The following is a 15,151-nucleotide window of genomic DNA, read 5'->3' as shown; positions in this document are numbered from 1 at the left end:
AATCAATGCATCATAAGTCTCCCTGCAGTCTCTATCTTCAACATTCTTCTATTAATCATTTTCAGCAACACTGTCCCTAGCGCTTGATCTCTTGCCACGTCTCTCCCTATGCTCAGCTCACAGGACATTGGTGGAGACCACTTTGGATAAGATTTTTATAGGGCTGTGACATCACAGGGGATAGCTATCTGGGGATTGGCTGGCTAAACTTTGTAACACATGCAGCCACCAGGAAAAACTGATTCGTTACCACGAAGGGAGAGGACATTCGGATTCATTGTAAATTGAAATTTTCCTAAACCTTAAATCCTTCAAATGCTTTGCTAGTTTTGATCGATAGGGTTCAAGTGCTGAGACCCCCATTATAAATATAATAAGGAAAAATAAGCACCCACCGAGTTCACTCCAAGTTCTCTCTCCTTGTTGCTTAAGATGACCTCAATAGAAAGTGTATGACCCTGTCTCAAGTCTACTGTATCTCCTACCTCCTGCAGCGAGAAGACACAGCGCTCTATGTGATTGCTTCTATCACCTTGTCTCAGCGATTGGCAGAGGCTTTACCGATCAGACCCCCACCAATCAAAACCTTTGATATATCACTAGGACATATCAAAACTTATTTTTTTTAAACTAGAGGTACACTTTAAATATTTGCAGTTTCAATTATCTAACACTAATTTTTTCATCTTGTCTCTGATCATTGTAATTTAGATATTTCAGTTGGAGTTTCTATTGAATAAGACTACTCTCACATGGTCTGACATACATTGCCAGGAATCAGCGAGACAAAAAAATGCTGTATGCAATGTTTTTTGTCCATGTGGTTCTCTACATATTTGCCGAGTAGCGTCTTGATCTCTGCCAAATTTCGGGTATATAAAGCAAATGCTATATATATATACACTGCTCAAAAAAATAAAGGGAACACTTAAACAACACAATGTAACTCCAAGTCAATCACACTTCTGTGAAATCAAACTGTCCACTTAGGAAGCAACACTGAGTGACAATCAATTTCACATGCTGTTGTGCAAATGGGATAGACAACAGGTGGAAATTATAGGCAATTAGCAAGACACCCCCAATAAAGGAGTGGTTCTGCAGGTGGTAACCACAGACCACTTCTCAGTTCCTATGCTTCCTGGCTGATGTTTTGGTCACTTTTGAATGCTGGCGGTGCTTTTACTCTAGTGGTAGCATGAGACGGAGTCTACAACCCACACAAGTGGCTCAGGTAGTGCAGCTTATCCAGGATGGCACATCAATGCGAGCTGTGGCAAGAAGGTTTGCTGTGTCTGTCAGCGTAGTGTCCAGAGCATGTAGGCGCTACCAGGAGACAGGCCAGTACATCAGGAGACGTGGAGGAGGCCGTAGGAGGCCAACAACCCAGCAGCAGGACCGCTACCTCCGCCTTTGTGCAAGAAGGAACAGGAGGAGCACTGCCAGAGCCCTGCAAAATGACCTCCAGTAGGCCACAAATGTGCATGTGTCTGCTCAAACGGTCAGAAACAGACTCCATGAGGGTGATATGAGGGCCCGACGTCCACAGGTGGAGGTTGTGCTCACAGCCCAACACCGTGCAGGACGTTTGGCATTTGCCAGAGAACACCAAGATTGGCAAATTCGCCACTGGCGCCCTGTGCTCTTCACAGATGAAAGCAGGTTCACACTGAGCACATGTGACAGATGTGACAGAGTCTGCAGATGCCGTGGAGAACGTTCTGCTGCCTGCAACATCCTCCAGCATGACCGGTTTGGCATTGGGTCAGTAATGGTGTGGGGTGGCATTTCTTTGGAGGGCCGCACAGCCCTTCATGTGCTCACCAGAGGTAGCCTGACTGCCATTAGGTACCGAGATGAGATCCTCAGACCCCCTGTGAGACCATATGCTGGTGCGGTTGGCCCTGGGTTCCTCCTAATGCAAGACAATGCTAGACCTCATGTGGCTGGAGTGTGTCAGCAGTTCCTGCAAGACGAAGGCATTGATGCTATGGACTCGCCCGCCTGTTCCCCAGACCTGAATCCAATTGAGCACATCTGGGACATCATGTCTCGCTCTATCCACCAATGTCACGTTGCACCACAGACTGTCCAGGAGTTGGCAGATGCTTTAGTCCAGGTCTGGGAGGAGATCCCTCAGGAGACCGTCCGCCACCTCATCAGGAGCATGCACAGGCATTGTAGGGAGGTCATACAGGCACACTGGAGGCCACACACACTACTGAGCCTCATTTTGACTTGTTTTAAGGACATTACATTAAAGTTGAATCAGCCTGTAGTGTGTTTTTCCACTTTAATTTTGAGTGTGACTCCAAATCCAGACCTCCATGGGTTAAAAATTTGATTTCCATTTTTTTTTTGTGTGATTTTGTTGTCAGCACATTCAACTATGTAAAGAACAAAGTATTTCAGAAGAATTTTTAATTAACTCAGATCTAGGATGTGTTATTTTTGTGTTCCCTTTATTTTTTTGAGCAGTGTATATATATATATATATATATACACACTGCTCAAAAAAATAAAGGGAACACAAAAATAACACATCCTAGATCTGATGCCTGTATGACCTCCCTACAACGCCTGTGCATGCTCCTGATGAGGTGGCGGACGGGCTGTGCGGCCCTCCAAAGAAATGCCACCCCACACCATTACTGACCCAATGCCAAACCGGTCATGCTGGAGGATGTTGCAGGCAGCAGAACATTCTCTACGGCGTCTCAAGACTCTGTCACGTCTGTCACATGTGCTCAGTGTGAACCTGCTTTCATCTGTGAAGAGCACAGGGTGCCAGTGGCGAAATTGCCATTCTTGGTGTTCTCTGGCAAATGCCAAACGTCCTGCACGGTGTTGGGCTGTAAGCACAACCCCCACCTGTGGATGTCGGCCCCTCATATCACCCTCATGGAGTCTGTTTCTGACCGTTTGAGCAGACACATGCACATTTGTGGCCTGCTGGAGGTCATTTTGCAGTGCTCTGGCAGTGCTCCTCCTGTTCCTCCTTGCACGCTGCAGAGGTAGCGGTCCTGCTGCTGGGTTGTTGCCCTCCTACGGCCTCCTCCACGTCTCCTTATGTACTAGCCTGTCTCCTGGTAGCGCCTCCATGCTCTGGACACTACGCTGACAGACACAGCAAACCTTCTTGCCACAGCTCGCATTGATGTGCCATCCTGGATAAGCTGCACTACATGAGCCACTTGTGTGGGTTGTAGACTCCGTCTCATGCTACCACTAGAGTGAAAGCACAGCCAGCATTCAAAAGTGACCAAAACATCAGCCATGAAGCATAGGAACTGAGAAGTGGTCTGTGGTCACCACCTGCAGAACCACTCCTTTATTGGTGTGTCTTGCTAATTGCCTATAATTTCCACCTGTTGTCTAAACCATTTGCACAACAGCATGTGAAATTGATTGTCACTCAGTGTTGCATCCTAAGTGGACAGTTTGATTTCACAGAAGTGTGATTGACTTGGAGTTACATTGTGTTGTTTAAGTGTTCCCTTTATTTTTTTGAGCAGTGTATATATACATAAAAAATTTACGGATCAAAAGAAAAATGATGCAAATGATATTTATCCACGAGATGGACATAAACATCTCAAAAAGAGTTCAATCGAGAACCTGATTATTTTGTGCAATTAGTAAAACAGGGTACAAGCGTCTATGCAAAAATATAAATGGTTTATTATACAATAGTTTAAAATACAATCAAAAATTAATCAATGTAAATTTCAATAATATACAATGATATGCAGTACCCAGAATTTACGACTATATGGTGCCAACAAAACACTACTCAACCAACACAGAATATTATGCAATCCGGCTTTAAAATTGTGAGAGATATAAAATCAATCGATTGTGCGCATTACCCAAGGGTCAAGTGATGTGCAGAGTCTTGGGGCAGTCAGCTCTCAAGAGTTTTTCCAATAATCCAAATGCTTCTCCAGAGATCTCCCATTCTTTCTTTGTTTTTTTTCTTCTTTCTTTCCAATCATTGTTGGATTGGTGTGTGCATTGATAAGGAGTGTGACGTCATAATACTACCCAGAATGCACTTTTGCTACTGGTGTAGTATTAACTGCTCATATCTAGGTGGCACTGTTGTATAAGCAATAATCATCATACCATTAAGGGTTAACTTATACATGCCTGATATTTTTAATACTACACACCTCTGACATCTGGAGGCCTTGTCTTAGAGCCGAGGGACAAACTTTGATACATGAATGTATACTTTGAGGAACATCTAGACAATTCTCACACTGTGGAATTAATGTCCAGATTACAAATACAATGAAGCCTCTAAATCTGCAGGTGCCATGTATCTTCTAACTGTCTAAATGTATAATATATTGTTACAATAACACTAGCTTTTTGAAACGACACAGTAATCTTCCCATGGACTTACTTAGGCCTACATGAAAATCCATACAAAATAGTGAATATAAATCAACATTGCTCTTAAAGGCAATGAATATCCATTATAACTAAAATGAGTAGATATAACTGTTTACACTTATGAAAAAGCACAACACAAACCCTATTATTGTCAATGGGGTTCGGGGTAAGGCAGTAGTATCAGGCATGTAGATCTATAGAACTCTGGCAGGCTGTTCTCTGCTTCTCTTTGCAGCAGTTGTGAAACTAGAGTTTTCTCATGCAAGGACCTACATGCCATAGAGGTAGATATTGGAGCAGCTTTGTTGCCCATGAGAAGAGCCTCTTGAGGATTATTCTATTCATGATCACTGTGTTAGCAAATAAGACAAGATGAATTGACAAGGGGCTATAATGGGGCCAATTTCTCCTACATTTATTGGAAAGGGGAGCACACATCAGGCCATCCTGTAGAGAACATAACATCATACCAGGCTTTTTTAAACTATACAAGAATATAGCATTTCTCTGCAATACTTTTTCTAATTATTCCTGAGAGTAGGAAGTCTGGATAAAATGTTCTATAGCTATAACACAGATTTGTTGATATGTTACTATTAAAAAAAAAATTCTGTCTTGTGCAATCACCTCTAGGATGTTGTAGTTAAAACAATCATTTATAAATTTGTCTCAGATGTAATAATGCATTGCCCTTCATTAGATTGATGCAGTGGTCTGGAACGAGCTTAAGGCGTTCTAACCTGCTCAATAATTATAGGTAGCTGTGGATAGGTTACGGATCCCTTCTGTGCTATTCACCATGTAAATGAGAGCAGGTGTCAAATCAAGTACTTTACAGGAATCTTCTATCTCCGTGGGTCAAATTCAGTGAAGCAGCAGTTATCTAAGTGCGCCCTGCCTAGAGCAACTTAGGATAGCATAGCATTGCCAGTGCAATATGAATAATCGCTGTCTTACTGTTGAGATATTACTATTTAGTGGATTAGGAAAGGAAATATATCATTTTGGTTGCTCCTTCAATATAGTGCTATATTAATGTCTTATATTGTTGATTCCAATTTAGTACATATTTGTATTATTTCTGTTACTTATCAAGATTAATAAAACCAGAAGCGCTAAATATCTAACAGTTTTAGATTATTTTAACATCTCTGTCCGTCCTCTATGACAGGCTGTTCCAGCTTAGAATGTCGGGAATATGCTGCACGAAAACCGTTGCGTGCAGTGTTTTTTTTCTGTCCGATTCCCGGCATATTTGCCAGGTAGGGGCCAGATCTCTGCCGGACCCCATTATAGTCAATGGGGTCCTATAGGCAGGTGGTAGTTTCTAGCAATGCCGGATCCAGAGAACTTCGTCGACAGGCTAGTCTATGCCGGAACAGCCTGCCGGAGCGGACAGACTGAGATGTCAAAATACACTTCAGTTGGAACCAAAACTAAGTGTGGGTCAAAAACACAGAACCAGTGAATATCTTTCCATTATACCTGATCTCTGAGTAGGCTTCACTACTGGTTTTGGCTCACAATAACTGTTGAAAATAACTGATCAAATAACTGAAGTTTGAACTCAGCCTTAAAGAGGACCTTTTACCACTCATAACATGCCTGTTTTAATAGCTTCTAGTGTTAAGCGGCATAGGCAATATTCGTTTTCGCAATATTTAGCAAATTTTTCGCATAATATTTGCAATAAATTTGCGAATTCTAGAATTCGTGATCTCCAGTCATTATTTTCGCGATGCGCAAATCGGCATGGATGATGCGCATATTTTTTGTGCAATACATGCAACTTCACATTTTATCAGGTCTGAGTAGATAGTACTGATTGGTGCACTAAGTATTGTTGTGACATCACAGCACTATGTCTGTAGCATATATGTATGGACAGCAGAGAAACAGTAATTCCTATCACACTACCTAACACCCTGCACTGGAACCTATCAGCTACACTATATCACTATCTAACCTACACTGACTATCTCCCACTAACTATCTGTATTATATATATATATATATATATATGCTAACTAACTATCTAATGTAATTGGATAAGGAATAGGACCCAGATGAAAGCACAGAGCACAACAAGGTCACTGCTCTCTCTCTCAGAACTGCAAAAAACAGCAGAAAATGCTGCTGGGGACTTTCTTATATAGTAAGGGGTAGACAACTTTCCTATTGGTTGCTAGGGATGTTGCTAAGCTCTGATAAAGATATTGCCGCCTTCTCATTGGCTCACAAGCAAGAAGGGAAGTTCCTGAATCTAGAATATTCGCGATTACCATATAGCACTATATTCTACATCTTCACAAATTCTCAAAGTGCCGATATTCACGATTAGAATATTTGCGATCAACACTAATAGCTTCATGCATTCCCCATGTAATAACAATTCTGGAACATCTATTCTTATGGCTCTATGTTGTGCGATTCCTTTATTATTTCTACTATAAGTTATGAATGAATTGCTATTAGCCTTCAGTAAGGGTACAGAGGGGTGGTAACCAGTTGGGGGGGGGGGGGTGCACCTGCATAGACTCACTCTATCCAATCAGTGCAGCCATTTTCAGACTTTGCAGGTACACCCCCCCAACTGGTTACCTCCCCTCTGTACCCTTACTGAAGGCTAATAGCAATTCATTCATAACTTCTAGTGCAGATAATAAAGGAATAGCACATCATAGAGTCATACGAATAGATGCTCCAGAATTGTTATTGCATGGGGAATGCATGAAGCTATTAAAACAGACACGTCAGGAAATATTAGATTTTGTCATTTATTTGCCTCTAAGTGGCAAAAGTATGTGAGCCCCTAAGATTAGCAGACAACTTGAAGGTAAAACACTGCAACCCCGGTCAATGACATCTATATTTCCAAACAAGACATATGTAAAGCTGTTATCTTCATGAGGTTACCCCTTTAGAACCTACACATGCGATGGAAAATGCTTGGCCCAGAACCCAAAATGTTCACAAATGGTTATAAAGGTTGAGTAGATGTTGACACTTGCGAACATGTCCTTTTTCCAGACTTCTTCCTCCACTAATCATCTGTAAATACTAGATTATGGTTTGGTCAAATAGTATATGATGGTTGAAATTAACTAAAAACTCATGCAATGCAGAGTCCGCAATCAGGCGAGCATTGAGGAGAGTAACCACTTTATATTTCTTTGTGCCAGAATCTAAATGAAGCTGGTTGTGGCTCATATCATCGCAAATGGCTGAATTTCCCTGAGAGAAACCATGTGCAGCCGACTCTTTATTAGGAACCTATAAACAGTAAAAAGCAGACATAATTATGCTTTACTAGTCAACTAACGCTTAAGGTATTAATCTCACGTTAAGTGTAGAAATAGTAATAATAACGCGGAGAGCATTAGCGACAAATGGAACGCCAGTTGAAGTGTAATTAGGATATGTTCCCAATGTAATCAGCATTGTTTTATGCTGTGAAAAGCCATTCGCTTGTGAGAAAGATATACTCTCTAATAGGAAAGGACGGGATATGGCGCAGGCAGGAGTGCTTAGAGTATTTTAGAAATTGTTTTATTTAAATTCTTATTATAATGAGATTTCCAGCCGTTGAAATAGAAATTATTGGGCCAAGCAAAACCTTATTTATTTTACATCTTGAAAACGGGCCGTGCATTTTTTTTCACACTAATTACTTAGAAAGTATTGAGAAGTGTTTGGATACGAGCAGAGCAAACATGTTGGTCTTAATTATGTGCCTTGTGAGCAAAACTTTCTATTCAGGGTCGCTTTACTATTTGAAGAATTTTTTGGAGCGGAACCTTGGAAAGACAGCTTTGCATGGTGAAATCTGCGGTCATGGTGAAATGTTGCAATAATTAACCCCATAAAGACAGGCCTATTTTCATTTTTGCATTTTTCATTTTTCCTCCCGAAGTTCCAATAGCCATATTTTTATTTTTCTGTTCACAGCGCCATATTTTGGCTTATATTTTTTTATGGCATTTAATGGAAGAAAAATTCTTTGTGGGGTAGAATTGAAAAAAAACAGTGTTACGCCAAGGTTTTGTGGATTTTAACATCACATCATTCACTTTGTGCTAAAAATGACATGATGCCCTTATTCTGTGCATCAATACCATTATGGCAATACGAAACTTGTATCGTTTTTAATTTGTTTTAAAAAAAAAAAAAACTTTGAAAAAAATCAAAGTTTTCTTTGCATTGCCATTTTCTGACAGCCATGGGGCTTTTTTTTATTTTTTATATTTCAGTCTATAGAACTGTATGAAGAAACTGTAGTTTTTATTGGTACAATTTTTGTGGTATGTACAACTCTTTAATCTCTGTTATCCCAATTTTTTTGGGGGGACAAGGTGACAAAAAAATGGTGAATGGTATGTTTTTCATTTTTTTTTCATTAAGGCATTTAACCATTTATCAGGTGAGCCACAGCTATCTGCTTATGCAAACAACTGAAAGTATTCAGATCCAGGTGCTGATTTGAAAAATTTACAATATATTTTGTGACACAACCCCTCTAAATAATTTATCATAGCTTCTAAATAGTCAAGGGTTAAATGTATTTTATACAAAGGGTCTTATGATGTTTCTTATAAAGGGATTCTGCTTGTTCACTGTTGGGAGTAGACAAACTCTGAAAATGTAGAATGTTTCCTTTTAGAGGCCGTAAGAGTCAACTCAAAAATAGTCCATCCCTGTTTCCTGTTTTCAGAACAACGGACAGGGCAAATGAAAGGCTGATGCTGGTGAGCCCCGTGTACAGAAGTGTCCATGGTGCTGAAGTTTATCAAGAACTGTGTCTGTTACTTGTATTTGATTATCCTTTTCTTTATTGCAGGAGGTCCCTTTTTCTCGTGTCTGGTGCAGTAACCAGCAGCCACTGCACTGTGCCTTTTCCCTGGAGAGATACACCCCAGCCACCACCCAACTGTCCTGTAAGATCTGCGTCCGACAGGTCAAAGGCCATGAGCTGATTCTTCAGATACAGACATCAATTCTGGAGGTAAGACATAGTGGTTACCGCATTTTGACCTAAGCTACTTTCATAAAAAAAAAACATCTTAAATAAAAAAGACAACTTTTTGTAGAACCCAATAACAAGTGCACTATGCTTTGCTCCGGTATACTGTTGGTTAGACGCCTATGTAACGTGAAAACAGTTGTATATAGTGCAGATATGCCAATGAATAGACAAATTTGTCTTTAAACCAAGCCAGGAAAAGATTGGCGAAGATACATGCCACCGGGGTCCCCATTGCAGTACCATGTTTAATGTGTAATGTCTTCCCCCGTTTCCACCTCTTCCACATGCAAAGTGTCGTCCTTAATTGTGAGCAGCGAGCGTTTGAGTAGACACAGAAGTAGGATGGTCACATTGATAATGGAGTTATCGCCGCTCACCATCTGTGTTGATTCCTCATAGTTTCTTAAAACCTCACAGAGGTCAGACATCCATGCCCACTCCTCGCTTGTGAATAGCGGAAACTGACTGGAAAGACGACGACTATGTTGCAGCTGGTATTCCACTACTGCTCTCTGCTGCTCACAAAGCCTGGCCAACACGTGAAACTTTGCACAACAGCCAGTGAACTGTCAATTTCAAGCACTGCTGCAGCGTTGACAGACCGGCTAAAGCTGTCGATGACTTGCGGATATGTGCACACGGTACACCTTCACCAGTAGCTCAGGCAAATTGGGGTAGGTTTTAAGAAACTGCTGAACCACTAAGTTTAAGACATGGGCTAGGCATGGGATGTGTCAGGTTGCCGAGCTCCAAAGCCGGCACCAAGTTACGGCCATTATCAGACACAACCATGCCTGGTTATAGGTTGAGTGGAAAAAGCCACAGCTCAGTCTGGTATCTTATCCCCTGCCACAGCTCTGTGGCGGTGTGCTGTTTGTCCCCTAAGCATATCAGCTTCAGCACGGCCTGTTGCTGCTTCCCCACTGTAGTGCTACACTGCTTCCAGCTACCAACTGACTGGTGCTTCACGCGGATAATTCTGAGGTGCAAGTGGAGGAGGAGGCAGAGGAGGAGAAGGGGTGTTGGAGCCACTAACATAGCTGCTGGCGGAAACCCTGATCGACGTAGGGCCCACAATCCTTGGCGTTGGTAGCACCTGTGCCATCCCAGAGTACGACTAGCTCCCGGCCTCCACAACATTCACCCAGTATGCCGTCAGGGTAATGTAGTGTGGACATTCCCAGTAACTGCGTTGGTCAGGGCATGTGTGATAATACGGGACACATTTGGTGTATGGCGGGCTCGGCACACTTTGAAAAATAGTGGCGGCTGGGGACTGCGTAACGCGTGATGGCTGCCAACATTTCCAGGGCCAGTAATTTGGAAAGCTGCGCATTTAGTGCTATGGCCTGTGGGTGGGTGGCTGGGTATTTGCGCTTGCGTTTAAATGCCTGGGGTAAGGACATTTGTACGCTGCGCTGGGACACGGAAATGGATGTGGTCGCTGATGGTGCTTGCGAAGGTCCAGGTGCAGAGCAGGCGGCATCTGGGCCTGCGTCTTGGACAGTGGATTGGCCAGCACGTAATACGGGGGAAGAGGAGGCAGTGGTGTGACCCGCAGACACTGATTGTGGACCCAGGTGTTCTGTCCACCTATTATGGTGCTTTGATGCCATCTGGCGGATCATGCTGGTGGTGGTGAGGTTGCTAGTGTTCACGCAACAGGTCATTTGTGTATGGCACAGGTTGCAAATTACAATTGTATTGTCGTCTGCACTTTCCTCAAAAAAGTGCCAGACTGCGGAATACATGCCCCTTGGCAAGGGAGATTTCCGCAGGGGCGTGCTCCGTGGAACAGTTGCTGGTCTGTTTGGTGTGGGCCGCCTTCTCCCTTTGGCCACCCCACTGCCTCTTCCAGCCTGTTGCGGTGCTGCATATCCCTCCCCCTCTGTACTGCTGTCCTCGCTCGGCTTTCTACCTTCCCAGATTGGGTGAGTGACTTCATCGTACACCGTCTATTAAAAAAGTACACTGGATGTCACAGATATTTTGTGGATGCGCACACTTCTTTACACTGTAGATGTGGCACAGCTAATCTCATTGTCCGCAGCGGACACTGTCTATTGAAAAAGTACACTGGATGTCACAGATATTTTTTGGATGCGCACACTTTACATTGGAGATTTGGCACAGCTAATCTCACTGTCTGCAGCAGACACCATTTATTGAAAAAGTATTCTGGATGTCACAGATATTTTTGGGATGCGCACACTTTACACTGGAGATGTGGCACAGCTAATTTCACTGTCCGCAGCAGACACCGTCTATTGAAAAAGTACACTGGATGTCACAGATATTTTTGGGATGCGCACACTTTACACTGGAGATGTGGCACAGCTAATTTCACTGTCTGCAGCAGACACCATCTATTGAAAAAGTACACTGGATGTCACAGATATTTTTGGGATGCGCACACTTTACACTGGAGATGTGGCACAGCTAATTTCACTGTCCGCAGCAGACACCGTCTATTGAAAAAGTACACTGGATTTCACAGATATTTTTGGGTTGCGCACACTTTACACTGGAGATGTGGCGCAGCTAATCTCACTGTCTGCAGCGGACACCGTCTATTGAAAAAGTACCGCCATGCGGCGAGCATCGAGATGCTCGAACCGAACAGAACCGATCTTCTCCAATGACTATACAATTCTGTATTCTTAAAGAGCTGAATAAAAAAATTATTAAAGTTGGAACTAAAAACATGAATGACACAGATTTACACTCTGCAGATCTTGGAACTTAGTAAGAGAAATGTCAATCCTGATTTCTGCCTGGTTACCTGCATTTACACCTCTGTTAGCAGAATACGTATCAGCATGTTAAAAAAAATACCACGTAGCATTCACAGTCATAAGGGGAAGTGAATCTGAAATTTTAACTTCACCAAAATTCATATTCATCAAAGTGGCATTTAAAGGATGAGCCAGAGAGAAGGCAAGAGATGAAGACAGGACCTTAAATTGATGTGAGCTGTCTCCAGTCAAGATATCAGCATTATTAACTGTCATTTTCTTTCACATTAGAGGAAAGTCCCATCTGCCAGTTGCATCCCAGGACTCGAAGGACTGGTACATACGGAGTGTGAATGCTACCTAGATACCATTTTATATCCCAGAATGAATAGTCTCAGCAGAGGATTAATAATGCAGATAAATGCTATATTAGACACAGGTCTTTGTCATGTCATGATAAATTGCTCTAGCTCCAGATGCAATGGTCCCTCTTGTTAGCAGGGCTTCCCTCCCACATCAGGCCAATGGATTCCCATTTATCACTTCTTGCCCCGGTAGCAATTCTGTTTATAAAATGGCTTCAGCTACCATTTGCCTACACCGTCTCTCCGACGTCTCAATAGAGTAATTGTCTTGCAATCATCGTTAAAACGATTATAGGTTTACAGAATCAAAAAACCCCTTTAAATGTGAGCTCAGACCAGAGACAAAGACAAAATTTAAAAAGTAACAATTGGTGAAAACTCAATATGACCCCATAGAAATCAATGGAGCCTTTGACTTCTTTGAAGAATACGGCCATATTGACTTCTCTATAAAAGTATATGGAGTGAAGGATGGATACTGCATATTTCTTCAGACACTAGCGCCTACTATTAGTTCTTTCTTAGCTCTGTATAGCAATATGAAATAAATAAGACAAGAAATATGATGTTAAATACCATATTTTAAAGAGTGATATGACTATTCCTGAATCAGGGTCAAATGGGTTGCAAGTAGAGATGAGTGAATTTCTCAAAAATTAGATTCAGTCGCTTTGCAGAATTTTGCGAAAAGATTTGATTTGATCAAATTTTTTGTGTGGCGAATCACGTTAAAAAACTGCTATTTCTTGGTTGCAGAGAGCTTCTATAGTGATGTACAGGGTGGGCCATTTATATGGATACACCTTAATAAAATGGGAATGGTTGGTGATATTAACTTCCTGTTTGTGGCACATTAGTATATGTGAGGGGGGAAACTTTTCAAGATGGGTGGTGACCATGGCGGCCATTTTGAAGTCGGCCATTTTAAATCCAACTTTTGTTTTTTCAATAGGAAGAGGGTCATGTGACACATCAAACTTATTGGGAATTTCACAAGAAAAACAATAGTGTGCTTGGTTTTAACGTAACTTTATTCTTTCATTAGTTATTTACAAGTTTCTGACCACTTATAAAATGTGTTCAATGTGCTGCCCATTGTGTTTGATTGTCAATGCAACCCTCTTCTCCCACTCTTCACACACTGATAGCAACACCGCAGGAGAAATGATATCCGTAGTTTCAGGTGCTGCACATCTCGTATCTTCACAGCATAGACAATTGCCTTCAGGTGACCCCAAAGATAAAAGTCTAAGGGAGTCAGATCGGGAGACCTTGGGGGCCATTCAACTGGCCCACGACGACCAATCCACTTTCCAGGAAACTGTTCATCTAGGAATGCTCAGACCTGACACCCATAATGTGGTGGTGCACCATCTTGGTGGAAAAACTCAGGGAACGTGCCAGCTTCAGTGCATAAAGAGGGAAAGTGGATTGGTCGTTGTGGGCCAGTTGAATGGCCCCCAAGGTCTCCCGATCTGACCCCCTTAGACTTTTATCTTTGGGGTCATCTGAAGGCAATTGTCTATGCTGTGAAGATGCGAGATGTGCAGCACCTGAAACTACGGATACTGGAAGCATGTGCTAGCATTTCTCCTGCTGTGTTGCTATCAGTGTGTGAAGAGTGGGAGAAGAGGGTTGCATTGATAATCCAACACAATGGGCAGCACATTGAACACATTTTATAAGTGGTCAGAAACTTGTAAATAACTAATGAAAGAATAAAGTTACGTTAAAACCAAGCACACCATTGTTTTTCTTGTGAAATTCCCAATAAGTTTGATGTGTCACATGACCCTCTTCCTATTGAAAAAACAAAAGTTGGATTCAAAATGGCCGACTTCAAAATGGCCACCATGGTCACAACCCACCTTGAAAAGTTTCCCCCCTCACATATGCTAATGTGCCACAAACAGGAAGTTAATATAACCAACCATTCCCATTTTATTAAGGTGTATCCATATAAATGGCCCACCCTGTAGAACACTGTGCCTTGCAGTAACACGCATAGGGAGTCTGCTGTGATAGTGAAACAATACGTTGAGTCAGTATGACATGCAGATGACAGGCGTCACTCTTAGAATCACTGCACACTTCACTTATTTGGGCAGTTACAGGGCCAAATAACTCAAGTGTGAACTCAGCCTTACAGCTCAATGTTGGCGTCAAGAAGAAGCGCACTCCTTTTATACCGTAGTCAGCTGTTTCCACATAGATGTCTACAGAACCTGTTCTATTAAACGCATATACAAATAGAGCCCCCCGACAGAGTGGAGAGGGTGTTGGCAGTAAGTTTGTGTTGACGTTACTGATTATATTGCCCATCCTCTGATCCGTCAGAACAATAACCTCCAAATAACGGATCCTGTCTGTTGAGCATCTGCCTTCACTCGGTCAGCATTTGGTCAGTAATTCATCAGTATTGCTAAATCTAAAAAAAGCCAGGAGTGGATCCAAAACAAAGATGACATGTGAATAGAATATTTGCATGTCTTCTGTGTTTTGTACCCACTCCTGCTTTTGGTTACCAAATAATAAGTCAATTCTGATGGAACCATACAGGCCTTACAGCTGCTACACAGACAGGATCCGTTGTGCGTCCCATTTTTCCTTCCTTCTGACAGATCAGAAGA

General features: G+C 42.2%; 1 protein-coding gene across 1 annotated transcript in view; it reads left to right on the top strand.

Moving 5' to 3' along the window:
- The window catches only part of UNC5D (unc-5 netrin receptor D), a 709,113-nt gene that overhangs the window by 667,923 nt on the left and 26,039 nt on the right, over positions 1-15,151 (top strand). Inside the window, 1 exon segment of the mRNA XM_040415688.1 lies at positions 9,236-9,400. Within this exon segment, the coding sequence (XP_040271622.1) occupies positions 9,236-9,400 (165 nt within the window).

This window comes from Bufo bufo, chromosome 1 (assembly GCF_905171765.1).
Source record: "Bufo bufo chromosome 1, aBufBuf1.1, whole genome shotgun sequence".
Lineage (NCBI taxonomy): Eukaryota > Metazoa > Chordata > Amphibia > Anura > Bufonidae > Bufo > Bufo bufo.
This window is presented reverse-complemented; position numbering and strand designations above follow the sequence as displayed.